The 16,912-nt window shown below is 33.1% G+C and overlaps 1 protein-coding gene across 4 annotated transcripts in view; it reads right to left on the bottom strand.

Moving 5' to 3' along the window:
• Positions 1 to 16,912, bottom strand: part of Cadm2 (cell adhesion molecule 2) — a 1,033,997-nt gene that overhangs the window by 233,109 nt on the left and 783,976 nt on the right. For all 4 annotated transcript variants that reach the window (XM_021238785.2, XM_021238782.2, XM_004857903.4 and 1 more), the window contains one exon: positions 10,937 to 11,086. In XM_021238785.2, the coding sequence (XP_021094444.1) occupies positions 10,937 to 11,086 (150 nt within the window). The remainder of the gene's footprint in view (positions 1 to 10,936; positions 11,087 to 16,912) is intronic.

The raw sequence follows: 16,912 nt of genomic DNA, 5'->3' as shown, positions 1-16,912 counted from the left end.
CTCTTAATGAGACTTACTATCACGTATATTTAACTTTCCATTTTCTATCTCCCTTTTTGAGCTTTGTTTTTTCATAGAATATATCACTGTCAGATGCAACATATATTTACTTATTCATTTTGCTTATAATTAGTTTGTTTCCATTTAAATAGAAGTTGCATGAAGGCAGAGATTTTGCCCATTTTGGCTTCTGGTGAATCCAAATTGCCCAAAACAACTCGAAACACCAGGCATTTCAGCAATTGCTACTGAATAAATTAATTCTTATTTTAAAATGTATAAAGTATCAGAATGTACAGGTGTAATGAATGAATGTGTCTAAAACTTTCATGTAAATCTGTAATTCTAGAATTGCTTAGAAACTCAGAATTAGAATTAATTTCCTAAATCACACTCTCTCTGATATATATATACATGTATATATACATATATATATACATATATATATGTATATATATGTATATATATATGGGGTAGGTTACTTTTAATTTTTCTTTTTTTGGACTCTTTTTTCTGTACTGGTGAATGACCCAGGATTTTGTACATGCTAAGCAAGGACTATATCACTGAGCTACATTTACAGCCTGGAATCCTATGGCAATCATATGGATCTTCAGGTGTTCCTGTTTTGAAAAGTGGGAATTAATTTTTAGTTACCTGAACACATCACAGAAGCCCAAGCTATCTCTTGCTTTCCATATTCTTTGCCTGGATTTTCATAGCTCTCTTTCTGATTCAGAGCATCATTCCATAGCTGCTGAAATATTAACATTTCTTCAATCCTCTAATTTTTAAGTTATTATTCCATTATTAAACTGCTAACCATCAATAGAGAGATATTTGTAGACAATACTGAGTAATATAATGAAAAACTCCCAGAGTTTTGAAACAGAGGATAAGTAAGACAATATTTAGAGATGATAATACATGAACTATAAACAAATCAATACAGGAGGCACAGAAATCAGCTAAAGTCCCTGCCAGTGCCATTTATGAGCACTGTTTTTCCCTTTGTCTCTCCTACTTTTTTCCCAGGGGCTCAGTCATTTTCCAAGTAGGAGAGCCTTTTTATAGAAGTTTCTCACTCCAAGAGCCCAAATGAAAAAGGGAGAAAGTCAGAAAAGACCTACCTTTTTCCTCCTAAATTCTCTGCCCTCACATACCTCATTTCCCTTAAAGCCTTTAAGGTTATAATTCAGATGCCAAATTAGAAATTTTGGTTTCATTTTCACTTGCCATATAGTTACAGCACCCAGTAAACTGTGATGTTAAATATTGTCATTTAATATTGTTTTTATGTTTCATTAATAAAAAATCAAGTTTCAAGTATGTGACACCCAAGCTTAATTTTCATCTTGAGTAGGTTGAGCAATTCCTGGAGAGGTGATTGGATAAGGGGGTCAGGGTACTCATTAGTGGACTAATGCACTGATGTTTATCGCTAAATGAGCTGTTAGGGGAGGAGACCAGTTAGAGGATGTGAGTCACTGGAGGGCCCTTGGGTGGAGCACCTCTTGCCAGTGTTTTCTGTTCTCTGCTTCTCTACCACCATGAGGTCAGCAGCTTACTTCACTACACACTCAAAGCCAGTTGACCATGGACTAAAATTTCTGAAACTATGACCCAAATAAACCATTTCCTCCTTTAAAGTATGAGTGCTGGGCATTTGGTCCCAGCAATGGGAAAGTTGACTAATACAAAGTATTTACCCATAACCTAGCCACTTCTACATTAAAGGAAGATCACATACATGTGATCTCAGCTTCCTGTTAGGCAGAAATTACTTAAGACCTTCAACAGAAGAGAGGATTTGTTTTGCTTTTAATTTTGTGTAATGCTGTGGCATTGATTTTCCATTGCTTCAAAAAATCTCAAACTAAACTCCAAGGAGAATTTGGGCAATGCACCTGGACATAGAAGGTGGGCACGTACAAATATTGCCAAGAGGGCTTGTGAGCTGGAACAGAGATTGATTTATAGAAATGATCAACTCAGTTCAAGATCACATCCAATTTCATGGTGGGATTCATGGGCAACATCCCTGACTACCAAGTTTATAGCCTTCATACAATTAACTCATCTATAATATTTTCAAAATTGATGAAGTAGATTTTAATTTAAAAGAAGCAAATACATGGCTAATAATCAATCATTATCTCCATAGAAGAGCATCATAAATTAGTATTTTCAAACCAGTTGATTCAAACTTACTGTGTGTGATTTTCATCATTAAGAAAAAGATGGAGTGTATTTGATGAAAAGGTGTTTAAAGTTCAAACAATATTTTATGTCTAGATTTTTACTACTGCCATTCCTTGTAAACAAATAACATTATTCTAAACCATAAAAGCAGTTAATCTCTCAGCATTTCCCTACCCTGCTTTCTATTTGTTCTATAGTCCACTCACTAGTCTCAAAATAAATATGTGTAAAACCAAGAAACTTAATTCTGAAAAACACATATATTTTGGTACTAAAATAACACTGCCTCCTAGTTTTCACCAGAGCTGCAAAATGCTTGTTTACTGCTGTTACTAAGGATCACTCACAGAAGGCTGCTGGGACTCAAAAAACAAGTTGGGGTATGTAGAGAACTTATATTAATTTATGGTTTTCCATTCTCATAAAATATAAATACACATTAAAATATTTATTCAAAAATGATATTTTTAAATTGTATTACTTTGTATTAAAAATGAAGAAATGCTTTCTGAAGAGACAAAGTAGAGGAAAAACAATATTTATAAATGTAAGAAATATCCAAAACAAATAAGGAGACTCAAGAGAATAAATAGAAAATCTCATCATATTCATTAACACTTCAACCTCAATAAATTCATAAATTAATAGCTTTCTAATTAGTATCATCATTAATGAGTGACTTTACATTTTGTCTTTGTTTTTGTTTACATTTGTGTCATTTAACTATTTCAAACATGACTTTTTAAAAAGCTCTGTGAGTTTACACAGCTCCAGTACTTTTGTGAGGTATCTAAGTAATAAAAAAATAAATTTCTCATTCATTTTTACTTCTTTTTAATTTATTTCCATAAAGAAATTTTTCTGTGACTAAGAAAATAACCTGGATAGATTCTACATACTGAATCTATTAAATGGGACCTTCATTGAATATAGAAGATGACATTTTGGTTGTTGCCTCAGTCAGTGGCCATAAAGTCTTGGTTATAACTTAAAGAACAGTAGAGGTATCTAGTACAAGCTGAATATATCCATATCTCTTGCTTAAAATTTTGAAACTAGATCAGAGAAATTCAAATTTTCTAGGCTTTTGAGGAAAAAGGAAACTTTAAGTGAGAGTACTAAGTTTATGTCTACTTCAACCTAAGAAAAAAAAAGTTTACATCGGTAGAATCACCATAGGTGGGAATAGTATTCTCTCAGAGAAAGTCAGGCATAAATTATAAGAAAAATACAACTGGACAAAAACTCTAAAAGTTAAGGAGTAAAACTTTAATATGTCTTGTCAAAAGTTAAAAAATATTTATCCCTTATATACTAGCATTTTCTGATACTATTGAGGTTTTTCTAATATATTCTAAAGAATAATAATGATGATATTTTAAAACTTATTTTAAGTTGCTAGAATATCTTAAATTCCCATGATATCTGTGCTGATCCCAACAAAAGGACTATTCAAAATAGAAAAAGTAACAGTAGGTCACTGGGAAATCAAGTTCTTGTGCAAAATACTGTTGTTCTTCACATTTATAAATGGCACATAATTAACTCAAAATTGTTAATAAATAATCTTCATCAAAAACATCTATTTTCAGTCATTCATATTTTCAAGTCCAATTATTTTTTCTGGACTCCTAAAAGTGTATTCATTCATTACATGTTCAGTTTATATTTTCTACAATGAATTTTGTTATAGCTAATAAAATTATAGTATTTTCCCAAAAATATTAATTTTAATTGTGACAAGCTTTAAGTATCTTTCCCCAATGTGGAATGGACTCAGAAATTGGAGAGCTATAATTACTACAAACAACTTAGTACAGTGCTTATCAAGATTTGTTGAATGATCAAAGCTATTACCAGGAAATAGAAACAATTTTTTTCAGTGTTGTAGAAATATTTTTTCTTTCTTCCCTTTTAGCAAAAATTAGTTTAAAACAATGTGCGATGAGCAGCAGGGTTTAATTCAAGAATTAAGTCATATTTTACACAGGCACTTCTATTTTATAGAAAATTTCACTTATTTTTAAATAAAACACACTGGAAAATGTATTGTAAAAATAATAGAAAAAAAGAAACTTCATTTTTCTAAAGGATATCAAAGATGGGAGATTATACTTATATAAACAATTCAAAAATTAAAATTTTCTGAAAACATCCAGGCATGTGTACATGGCTGGGAACGTCAAAATTCTAAATCTTGATACTGATATAACTTGACCTATCACATGGTAAGTTAATACAAAGCATATTTAAAGCATATGATCATCTCTATGATTTTCTGAAATTGCTGGACTCAAATAACATGAAGAAAATGTAGTAATTTTAAAGGCCAAAACTAAAGTTTAATGAAAATTTACAATAATGGCATCATCATTAGCAGAAGTGGAAGTAAATTCCTCAGGAAGCCTACACAAACCTTAATATACACATTGCACTTGAATAATATAACATTGAAACAAATTAATGTTTTATAACAAACACTACATTGTTGTAACTTATTTATCTGGGTAAGAAATGTTGCAGCTGTAGGTATTTGTGAACATAGAATGATGCAGCTATTTTAATGGAGTTTATCCTAACCAAAAATGGGATGGGGAGAAATATCTGTTTATGTACCATATGTTGTATGGTTTACTTTATATTTCTCATTTCAGATACATGTTTTTTGCTTTGGGAGACTGACACACTCAGGATCCCTTGACCTACACCTTCCATTTTGCTCAGCCTGCTTAAGGTATGGACAAGAAAGCAGACTTTGAGAAGAGGAAAGTCAATTTTCGTATTTTCACATATTGGCCCCTTCCCAGCCACATCTCCTATCCACTACTATAGCCGTTTCTCCTTCTCAACATCAGAAGGGTAGGATGTTAATTCATGGATGCAGTATTGACGTAAGTAGTTTTCCTAGTTATACGTGTGTCTTTGTAAATAGCCTGCCCCCCCCTTCTTGACTCTTTGTTTATTAATGTGAACCTGAATTGTGCACTCTCTCTCTCTCTCTTTCTCTCTCTCTCTCTCTCTCTCTCTATATATATATATATATAATATATGTATATATGTATCTCCCTTTACTATATACATATATTAGGAAATTTGCTAATATGCATGAAATTATAGTGGTGTGCTAGAATTGAAATATGAGATAAGATGTGTTGAGATGAATCACAGAAATGTAATTTTGAAATGCTACCCTAAAAGTAGTTGTAGTTCCCAGAGGAAAAGTAAAATGATAAAAAACAAAGGCAATCAAATTAATTCCTTTTCCAAACAGCAAAGCATATGCTAGAGACTTGTAATAAGAAAACTCAGGTCTCCTCATTGCTTTTTCAGATACAATTCAAGAGAGTCAAGCATGTATATCTTGGTTTCTCCATACATGAAGTGGAAAGGACTTTCATATATACTGTTGAGAGTATAGTGAAAAAGGGTAAGCATGTTGAATATTATTCAATAATTGTAGAGTATTATGTAACTGTAAGCTATCATCATTAATTTCAGATCTTTATTGCACAAATATAGAATAGCTAGATTTATTTAATAAAAAAGTGGGAAAAAAAGACAGCACCGGTCACTGTGATCCCTGAGTTATTCCAGCAAATATTTAATCTTTTGAAACCTGTCAATGTGATCAATACCAATTATGGGGAAAAACAACACTCGGCAGCACGAATTGGTGCAGACAGAACTTCTACCTTCATGTCAAATTCATCTCATTTTTCTTCTCTTAATCATTCCTTGTTTTATATCATCTTTATCCATGTTCTTCCTTTCAATTTCTCCACTATTAATGTAAAATTATGAACACACCAATTGGATAATTAATACCAACAATTTTGGGCTTTGAACTTAATAGATTTTTGTCTTTATTACTTCAGGAAATTTGTGAAAATTACTGAACCTACTGAACCTAGTTACTGAACAAAGAAAAAATACCACGGAGACAAATGTTAGAAAATTAATGAATTTTATATCTGTATATAAAATGAGTAAAATAATACATAGATATGTCTGTTGAATGTGTAGACTATCCACTCCTTAAGATGTTCATCCAAAGTATTTTTTTTGTCAATTATAATAGGAAGGAATTGAAGTGTTCTTTACTAAGCATTAACTGATCATATTTTGTTACTTCAATATTTTCTCACACCTTCAGAGAAACAGGCACTAAGATCTAATTGATATTTTTTTGGTTTTGATTGCCACTCTTAAAACTGTGTAATTTAAACAGTGACATTTTATTCATTTAATCTTCAATTCATGTCTTTGTGATGGCCAAGGAAGTGCTAGAAAGCAAATATTCTATTAGTGAAGGCTACAATTAGATAAGGTCCATGTATCACCTACAGAGTGAATCAGCCTCTAGAACTCTACCTTTCCAAATAGTAACCATTAGCCACAGTTTACCTACTGAAATCTGGCTAGTGTGATTCAGAAATGAAATTCTAAATTTTCATTGAATTCTAATTCACTTAAATTTACATATCTACAATGGCTACCAAGTGTTCAGTCCCAGTATAGAATATTTCTATGTTCATGGACTGCTCTTTGGGCAGAGCTGCTATACTGTAATCTTCAGTCTTGCTCTATGTATATCTTCAACAACTGGAAAGAAACTGGTGCTCTTTAACAAAAAGGCACCTGTCAAAGATCAATGGCAGAGGTGGCTTCAGGGATTCTTAAAGTGGCCTGGCACTCAGATGCTTACATTCTCAGATATTCCTGTTAAAACCAAAGTAAAAGCTCTACCTGGATACAAATCCCTTTCCCATTAGTCATTAGTGGAATGTTTCTAGGCAAATTTCTTTGAGTCCTTGATATCAATTTTCCATGTATCAATGAGAAAAGCTGCTGATCACATTAAATTGCTAAAGGTAGAAGTCTGAATTTTATGTGCTCTTCTTAATTTTAACTGAATAATTAATATGACAATATAAGTTTCATCTTCGCCAATTACCCTCAAGTGTCACCTACTCTCCCCTATGAAGATATTTCTAGATATTCATATATAACCTCTCTGATAGATTCTTAAAGGGTTTTCAGCTTAATTCTCCTCCAGCTAATCATATACTGCTCAGTCACAACATGTTCTTCTTCAGCTAATAATTCGAAATAAGCAAGGATTTTTCCATTCACATATTACCAGTGGGCCACCATCCTGAGTTCTTGGCTTATCCTCACACATAGGACTTTCGTAAAACTGTGCTACTCAGACTCTCTCTTCAAGTTTATAACAGCAGGAACAGTGACAGTGAGCTGTGCCTGTTCTGTTCTGTGGAGCAACTTGCCTTTCCTTCCTTAATGCCTGCCTTGCTTCCTCGCTTCCTTCCTTCCTCTCTGCTCATTAAGCTAAGTCAGTTCAGAAACTCAGACTCAGGTGTGCAGAAGTCTTGTCAGTACTGACTTACATAACCTAAAATGTCTAAAATTCAGCTTCATTTCAAAATCATTTAAGATACAATTAAAACATTCCGATGCTGCATACTCCTGGTCTAACTGGAGAGCTCCTTGGGTAATTGCATTGTGTAACCAGGACTAAAAGTCACTAGCAACAAAATCTGAGACAGAAATAAATGTTGAGCTAAAGATAGAGCCTTTAACTGTTGCAGCCACCTGTAAGAGCTTGCATAATTAGGAACACAGAAAACTCACTCTTTTTCTCTCTTGCTCTTATGCAGTTGTCAAAAGCATGACAGACTTGGGTGGCTGTATTTCTCTTAACTCAGGCTTAGCTTATGCACTTAGGCTCTGGCACTACTTGGCTTGCTGATTTACTCAAAAGTTAGGTTTCCGGTCTGGGGATTTAGCTCAGTGGTTCCGCTGCCTGCCTAGCAAGCACAAGTTCCCCAGTTCGATCCCTGGTACCAAAAAAAAAAAAAAAAAAAAAAAGAATATAATCTAGGAAAGAAGTTCTTTGGAGACAATTGCTTTGTCACATGATGAATAATTAAAAACAGTTAGGTTTGAGGAGGGCCAAACAGATAAACGCAGACAAGAGATGATGTGGGAAAAAAATTGTGATCTAGAATCTTTAAAACTGCTTTCATTTTCAAACTCTTGCATTTGATGAACAGGAATGACCTGAGATCCATTACACTGAGGTGTCACTTAGGAGGTGTGAGGAAATAGATTTGTGAATTTGCCATTCACAGAAGGGTTTCTTTACTCAGTTCTTTTCATTATTTTACTAAAACTGATGATAAGTACCACAATAAAGTAAGAAAATGCCCAATACCAAAGCCAGGAACCTGCTGTAAACCACACACTTAACAGGCTTTTTGGCAACATACCTTGAAGCTGCCTTTGACAAAGGAAAATTAAATGAAAACTTCAAGAATTGATGTGATCAGACAGATTGGGTATTTTATGGCAGTATGAAGATACAAAATTATGTTGCTAGCTATCATAAATATAGTATGAGCTTTTTCTCCCCATAATTATCCCTCAGAAATGAGGGTTTTTGCCTAATTTCCAAGACTTGGCAAAGATTATACTATAGGTATTTCTGTTTTCTACAGGAAAGGTGCATTATTTTGAAATATTCAAAATCAATTCTAGTTTTAAGTGTTTTGTACAGGATAACTTATAGAATCACCTAAAGAGGAAGCAAAGGCATTTAATACAGATTTTTTGTTTGTGCCTGAGGACTTGACTTCACCATTGTAGATGTCACTATCAACATGACTGTCAAAGATCGCCTTAAAAAGTAAGGCACAAATTGTTTAAAAGTGGAGAATGTATCTGCCTGGTGGCACATGCCTATAATCTCAGCACTCTGGGTGGCTGAGGCAGGAGTATTATAAGTTTGAGCCCAACCTGAGCAATTTTGCAACATAATGAGATCTTGTTTTAAAATAAAACATAATAAAAATAAGGCGTTAATGATGTAGCTCAGATCAGAGGCCCTGACTTCAATCTCCAGTACAACACCAAAAAATGTGGAGATTGTTTTTATGTATTTGTAGGATGGGTGAACAACAACAAATAATTCTAATTCATAAAAATTCATACTGATTACTTGGAAAATTTCAATGACAAAATCAATTCTTTCCAAAAATGCTATCAAGTAAAACTGTTTCATTTAAAGCAATGATAGAAAAAGCAAAAATCTTAAAATTAACATATTATGTATTGTATTAAATTTGTATATATAATCAATTTCATAAATTAAATAGTATATCTTTATACTATAAAACTACACAGTTACATGGAGTTGGGTGCAGATAAAAGAAATATCAGAAAGTACAATGAGGAGCAAAAGTAAACACTTTACAGGGCTTGGTTTCCTCCCTGATTTCATGCATTCAGTGGGTGTCTTGCACCCCGCCATGTACCAGAGTGGACTACTCTACTCAGATGTTTGGTGAAAAATCAGTTCAGATCTTGTAAAGTTGTTTTTAGGAGAGATTAATATTAAAATTAATAGTCTGAGTAAACAACTATAGTTTGGTGGTCCCCTTTCTGACACTTGAAGGCCATAGAAAAAGAGCAAATGTCCAAAGAAAGGAATTTATTTCTACCTGAACACTGCCCTTGTCTGGAGCTGCAACATAAACTCTTCCCTGAGTCTCTAGCTGGCCAGCTTGCCCTTCAGATTTAAAACCTGCTGGTTTCCATAGCCACTGGAGCAATTGCTTAAAATAAAAAATGATCAATTTATCTGTCTCTCTATCAATGAATTAGGTTAATAATCAATCCCTCATCGCATATTTAATATTTATAACAAACTACAGGATTCATTTTAATTCTAGACAACATTAAAAAGGGAAAGATACACCATTACACAAAATATAGAAAATTCATGTTTTTGTGGAGAGTCATAGTTCTTAGTCCTTATTTTGACACATTTTAATTCTTAAAATGAAACTTATTTTGAATTATTTTATTGCTATCTACAGAAATTCATAAGAAACCTAGATATTAAGACAACTCCAAATAATTAATATATAAAAAACTACTAACAGCCTGTAAAATTTAAACTTACTTAAAAGAACAGCTTCATACTTTTATTACAGTGCATTGGTTTTACTTTTTTACTCAACACTATAGCAATGGAGGAAGACTTAGAAATTTAGAGTACATTACTAATTGTTCACTTGAAATATACATGGTGAATTTCCTTACTCTTCTAAAAGCATTTAGCTCAAATCTATTTATATATAATTTGAAGCACAAACTAATTAATAAAGTCTGACTCAATTTTAAGTAAATACATTTTCTTACTTAATTTCAGTTTATTGTAGAAACATGGGCATACTTAACTTCACTCTAGAAATCATTTCTACAATTTTTATTTTCAGATCCAATTGATGAGAATAAAATCATTAAACATTCCAAAAACGTATAGCATATTCCATATATATATATATATATATATATAATTAAGTGTAATGAAAATAACATTATAGTATCAGGAATAAGAAAAATATTCAACTGATATGCAAGACAGCTACAGGAATAGAAGTGTCTAATATCTCAAAAATGATTGTTAAGTGAAGGCATAAAAGTATTTTTAAAACAAAATTAGAACTGTTTATTTTATTAAAAAGTTGACATAGGTTATCTTTAGTGTTTATGACTTGCAAAACAAAGTATTTTAATATTTAACATGTTTAAATACAAGCAGAAGCAGTTTGGTAATCAAAAGGAATAATTTGAATCATCTCAGAAAAATAAATTCATTATAATTAGGATACTTTAGAATATGATTAAAACATTTAAAAGAAAATGTATTCACCTTTCTTGTCATCAAAATACAGAGTCTGTTGAGCTGGATTTGACCACTGGAGGGAGGTGTTATCATTTTGATCAACCCTGCAGGTCAAAATTGCAGTTCCGCCTTCAACAACCGTTACATTCTGTGTTAGTGGAAACTGCCCTTGGCTGCCTAAAAGGAGATTAAAGAGAATGTTGATTAAATGAATGTTATAAAATGATTAACTTCTCCAGATCTACAATGAACTTCACTTCTCATTCAAAACAAAATTTAAACCAACAAACTTTCAAAAGACAAAAATAATTGAAAATATTTAATCAGAGGACACCACAACTGACAGTATTAATACTCCTTTTTATTCTCTTATATTTTCCAGAAAACTTTATTTTCCTCATTGACACACGTAATGATTTATATTCAAAGAGTAACATGATAGTCATTAATTTCCCTTGGCCTTGTATTAATTAGTTGCTGCTAGATTGGGTCATTGCTGAAGATAAGACATGAAAAACTTTGGATGAATCAAAGTCTCTAAAGGAAGATACAAAACACAAAAAAATACTTTTCTTGTAGTTCTTATACTTCTGAATAAAGCCTAGGAAATATGAATACTAGAACTTTAGTTTCAATTTCTGTTAAAGGAAAAATAATCCTGTTTCACCAGGGCTTCTTATAAAACGTAGCTGTATGTAGATTATGACTATTCTTTAAAAAAGTGTTTATCTTGCAAGACATTTATCAAAATATTACAGACGCAAAGCACGGTGGGATGCACTTGTAGTTTTAGTTACTCAAAATGTTGAAGTAGGAGCTAGAGGTCAGCCTGGGTGACATTGAGAGAGATATGTCTCAAAAAAAAAAACAGGACAAGAGAATTACAGTGATTACTCTAATCCAAGAGATACAGGTAATATTTTTCATTGTTCCCTTATGAAGTTACCTGCTTTTCTTCTATTAATATATATTCTCTTATAATCAAGGCAATGCCTTTTTTTTTTCAGTACCAGGGATCGAACTTGGGTCCTTGCACTTGTGCAGCAGGCGGTAAATCTACTGAGCTAAATCCCCGGCCCTGTAAATGACTATTTTTAAATTGGCCCTTTATGTGGTATTATTATATGAAATCAAGTTTTCTATCTTCTTAAGAAGTTTATTAATTTATAAGTAAGTCCTGTATTAAATTTACTTAATAAGTCCACTTCTAATAGTTGAAAGAAAATTTATGCCCACCAAAAAATAATATATATCTTATGTTAGCAAGATGATCTGGCAATAACCTGACAAGTCTGATGACAATGAGCAACATGGGTAAAAATGACTTTCTAGAGCCAGGTTAAAACACTATTATGTGAGCATGGTAGTTCATTAAGTGAAAGATAATTTACATATGCAAGAACATTATGATGACTTAATTACACCCAGGAAATATATTTCCCTTTTCTTCTTTAGTTTTGTAATGATTCTATCATTACTACAAGTAGCACTTGAGGTTATGCTGGAGCTGCTGGTGTAAAGAATCTTATTCCCAAAAGCCTGTTGATTGGCACCACAAGAAACAGAAGAGCCTGAAAGGAAAATTTTCTTTCCAGACCTAAATGACAGAAGCACAGAGGTTCATGACCACATTTTATAATTAAGCCTATCAAGTGTAAAAATCTGATATCAGGAACTTTGTTTTCTCAATGACAACCTTTTAGAGTTACAGTGGCAACTCCCCAGAATATTTCCCTGTAATTTTTAGGGCGGAGTTTTAAAATTGAGGTTAGAAGTTCCTGGAAGAAATTCTTTGATAGTTGACTTGAAAGTCAACAGGGGCCAGAGTGGGATGTGTTTTGCCTTCAGCTTGGAGATGACCTCTAGCAGGGAAACATGGAACTATCAATCTTGCGACACAAGATTTGTGAGGCAAGAAAAACACCTCAGAAAAAAAGGAGCTGAGACAGAAAGGAATAATTACCACAGATTAGCAGCTCATAAATATGAAACTCAGAATGGCTTTAAGAGTTTTCTCAGGTTCTGTGGTACAGATGTAATACACAAATGGAGTAATCTGGGGAGAGATTCTTTAAGTAAAAAATAAAATAAAATAAAACTACTTATAAATGTACATAGTTCAGCCCAGATGAAAATTTGACTATCAACTGGTACATAAATAATAATGTATGCTTCTTTAAAGAAGAGGAAGAAGACCAATGATGCTTGCAGCAATTTCATTCACTACATTTGCAAAAAATAATTTCTAAAGCATCCCCATAAGAAAATATTATCCTTCTCATTTCATAGATGGGCAAACTGACACTGGGAGGTTAAATGATTTTTCCCATGGTAAAACGAAGTCAGTGAACCATTAGGAGTTGGTTCTGAAAGTTCAACATTTTTATTCTTTACAAAAAAAGCTGCTGGTCAGAATAGCTTTATTACTGTTTGTTTAAATATGAACTAGAGAACAATAAAAATTGTTAGTTTAACAATGGAATATAATTTGTAAAAGTCAAGTAAGAGAAGATATCAATATTAACTGGCCTTAAATCTCCAGTGCTATAGAGAACTTAATTTTGATTATAATTTCAGTCTTTCCTACTGACCCATTGAAGGAAAAAACCAACTATTTGGTAGAGATTTTCACATGTCAGGTTCTTATATATACCAGCACACCTATACTTTGTCCTTGCAAAGTAAGAGATTAGGATCGCATGTTCTCCATCCTCTTCCCCTGTGCATTCTGACTTTAAAGTAGTGTGATTTCAGTTCCCTGGGACTTGCAGTCTAAAATCCCTGCAGCCAAATAATGAAGTATTTCCCAATAGAAAATTCATGTGGAGAATCTACTAATCCTAAATACCCTTAGGATATGTGCTTTCCAAAATCATAAAAAAAGTTTATACTGTAGGCAAAGTTCTTCTCAAAGGTCTGAATTTCCTTTTACTTCAGGTTATAACCTGGAGAGAACAGCAAGTTTCCTGCCACTTTTATCTTTAACTCCTCCTGGCTATAGGTCTAGTTGTCATTCAGTCTCAAGTCTTTCCAAGAAAATGGCTGATATTTCTTCCTAGGGAATCTAATTTATTATAAAATAAAGAATTCATCCTCAGTGGACTCATTACACAGATATTTTGTGGAACTTACTATATACTTTGCCTTTTATGAAAATTTAAAGGATGGTAGAAGAAGAGACAAATAACTGTTAAGGAACTGCAAAATAAGCAGAAACTTGAGGAGAGATTGGGATGTCAAAGTAGAAGCCAGTTTAGTGTGGTTCATTGTTGATTTTTTTTTTAAATCTGCATGGATTTCTAAGACACATTTCTTGTAATGACATTTATATTAAAATAATCCTGGCGCTGGCTCACATCACTAGAATTCTACAAGTAAAAAGAGTCTTCCTTACCAAACTAGCCGATGATGAGATTTATACAACTTCCACTCTGGGATTTTAGAAGCTGGCCACATTTCCTGATGACTTACATTCATCATTTTCCTCCTGCCCTCCTTATGTTTATTTCCTCATATTACTTGTATCAATAGCTGACTCTTTTAGTTAATTCTAAGTCAATTAAGTATATGGTAGCAAGCATTTTAAGTTTGAATCAGCTACATTGTTTAATGTACTGTAAATTGGAGCTTTCTGTAGATATTCACTGTCCAATGTGTATGAATTTTATTCGAATAGTGGCTGGCTGGCATTTGTACAGAAATTTGTGACAGTAGAATGACCAAAGTAACTCAAACTTGCTGTGTGTGTGTGTGTGTGTGTGTGTGTGTGAGTATGTGTGTCTATGTGAGAGAGATCAAATTGAAGAGGTGAAGCAGATACTATTTTTTTCATGGAGGAAAAAATTAAGTCATGAAAGTCTCAAGGATGTAGTAGTATAATACCATGAAATAGTTTAAAAATTCTATTTGAACTATGCAAGGAATATATTTAAGAATACAGATCATATGGTGATTGAGAACAGATACATGTAACACCATTTTAGCCCTAAAATCAGAAAGGAAACTATAAAACTGACCAAATTTATGTATCAGAAAGAGAGAAAGAAAAGAACAGTATAGAGTAACATTTCTTGAATAATGAGTAAAAGCCCTGTCTCTGTCTGCACAAGTGCATGGACTTTCATAAATCTGAAAATATTTGACCTCTTGTAGAAACACCCATTTAGATAGTCCCTTTCCCGTATTAATTCATCTCTCAGCCACCACTAAGCCAGCTGTAAACATATGGAAAATGCAGCTAAAATTATTCCACTATTCACAATATGCCAAGCAGCCAGGTAGTGTTCTAGATACATTTCTTTCATCAATAGTTTAATTGGCAATGAAAACCTTGTCATCACCTCTACCTTGAAGGTTAGGCAGTTGATGCACACAGACTTTAAATTGTATGGTCACAGTCACATAGTTAGAAAGTAGAAGAGTCAGATTTTGAGTTCTTGTACTGTTTTCAGACCTTACCTGATTAATCACAGAGTGACTATGAATATAAATTCCACCTAATTTTGATTGCGTAACTGTGATAAAAAAAAAAAAAAACAGCTTGCGGTCAAGCATTTCAAAGATGCATTTAGATCTTCGCATCTATATTTAAGAAGTGAAAGGACATTTGAAATTCAAGATCACAATGTGCTAGAGCTGGCTCACACCAGCTCCTGAGATTCCACTGTGTGCAACTCTCCCCACTTTGCGCTCAGTAACATACACTGGTAGCTTGAAATTGACCACAGAGGAAGTATTTTCACTATGGAAATTGTCAAATACTACAGGTCAATAATTTTTCCCATAGAGTAAGTTGTTAAATATTTACATCACATCACTGAAAGACGTCACTGATGCATTCTATTAGGTCTGCTGCACGCATTTCTAACATTTTTCCTTTCCTTGAAACACTATTTTTCCAATAAAAATTCTTCAAATGAGCTCCTATTTTTCCTCTACTTTGTAGACACTGATTTGAGCTGTTTTTCTTAAGGGTAAGTTTATTTCTCTCAAAAGGAGAAACAGCTAAATACTTTGTTATACAGAAATAATTTGTTAGAATCATTAAGAACCACCAGTTCTTTAATGAAGAGCAATATTTCAATATCCTGAAAATATGAACTCTCCTGGCTCTGTCTTTAAATAGTACACTGATCAGCTGCCATTATTTCTTCAATGTTTTATCTGTCATTTAATTAAGCAGAAAATGGTTAAGAACATTCCTTGCCTACATTAAGAAATACCAAGTTCCAGTGAACTGAGTCTTGTAGCCTGTTGACTTTTGTTAGTTAAGAATTATCCTTCCCTCACCAGTTTCATGCATACTTTTACTGTCTGACTGCCAAGAATCTAGCACACAGTCCCACAGGACATAAACAAACCAATTCTAAAATTATAGCCATCCAAACATTGGCAATAGGCTGCTATTCACAATGATTTACAATTAGAATAGAGCAGCAATAAGCAAAGAGGTGAAGAGAGCTCTTTGAAACCAGCAGTATTGTTGGAAGACAGTAAAGCAGTAAAAACGCATGTTTTAACAGTATCCCAAAGCAGGGCTTTGCTTCCACAAGCAGCATCATTCAAGCTTTGCTATCTTTTGAATGGATAACAAGTGATGGCAATGGTTTTCTCCATCTCTCTTGCCTGAGCTTAAGATGAAACGAGGGCCAGAAGAGTGGAACAGTGCACACTGCACATGAGTGCATCTTCTCTAAGAGCAATAATCACCTGAGATGTATCTAGACATATGGGCAGGGGCTGAGTCTTTGCATAGCTGAGAGCAAGTCAGACACAGTAACTTTTCAGGGTAAGTAATCACATTTTGTGGGCTATTTAACAGGGTTGTAGACCTCTCATTATATTTTTCTTTCTGAAAATGAGCAAAATTTTGAAAGCAAGAACTAGATTTAAAAACAGTGAAGGAGGAAAAACAAAAACAATTTGCGGGAAAAAATTGAAGATGCTTTTTTTCATTAAATACATGTAACAGCGTCATCACATAAACAATGCCACATATTTGAC

Source organism: Heterocephalus glaber, unplaced genomic scaffold, assembly GCF_053883595.1.
Source record: "Heterocephalus glaber isolate CG9 unplaced genomic scaffold, H.glaber_assembly_v1.0 deba00000122, whole genome shotgun sequence".
NCBI lineage: Eukaryota > Metazoa > Chordata > Mammalia > Rodentia > Bathyergidae > Heterocephalus > Heterocephalus glaber.
This window is presented reverse-complemented; position numbering and strand designations above follow the sequence as displayed.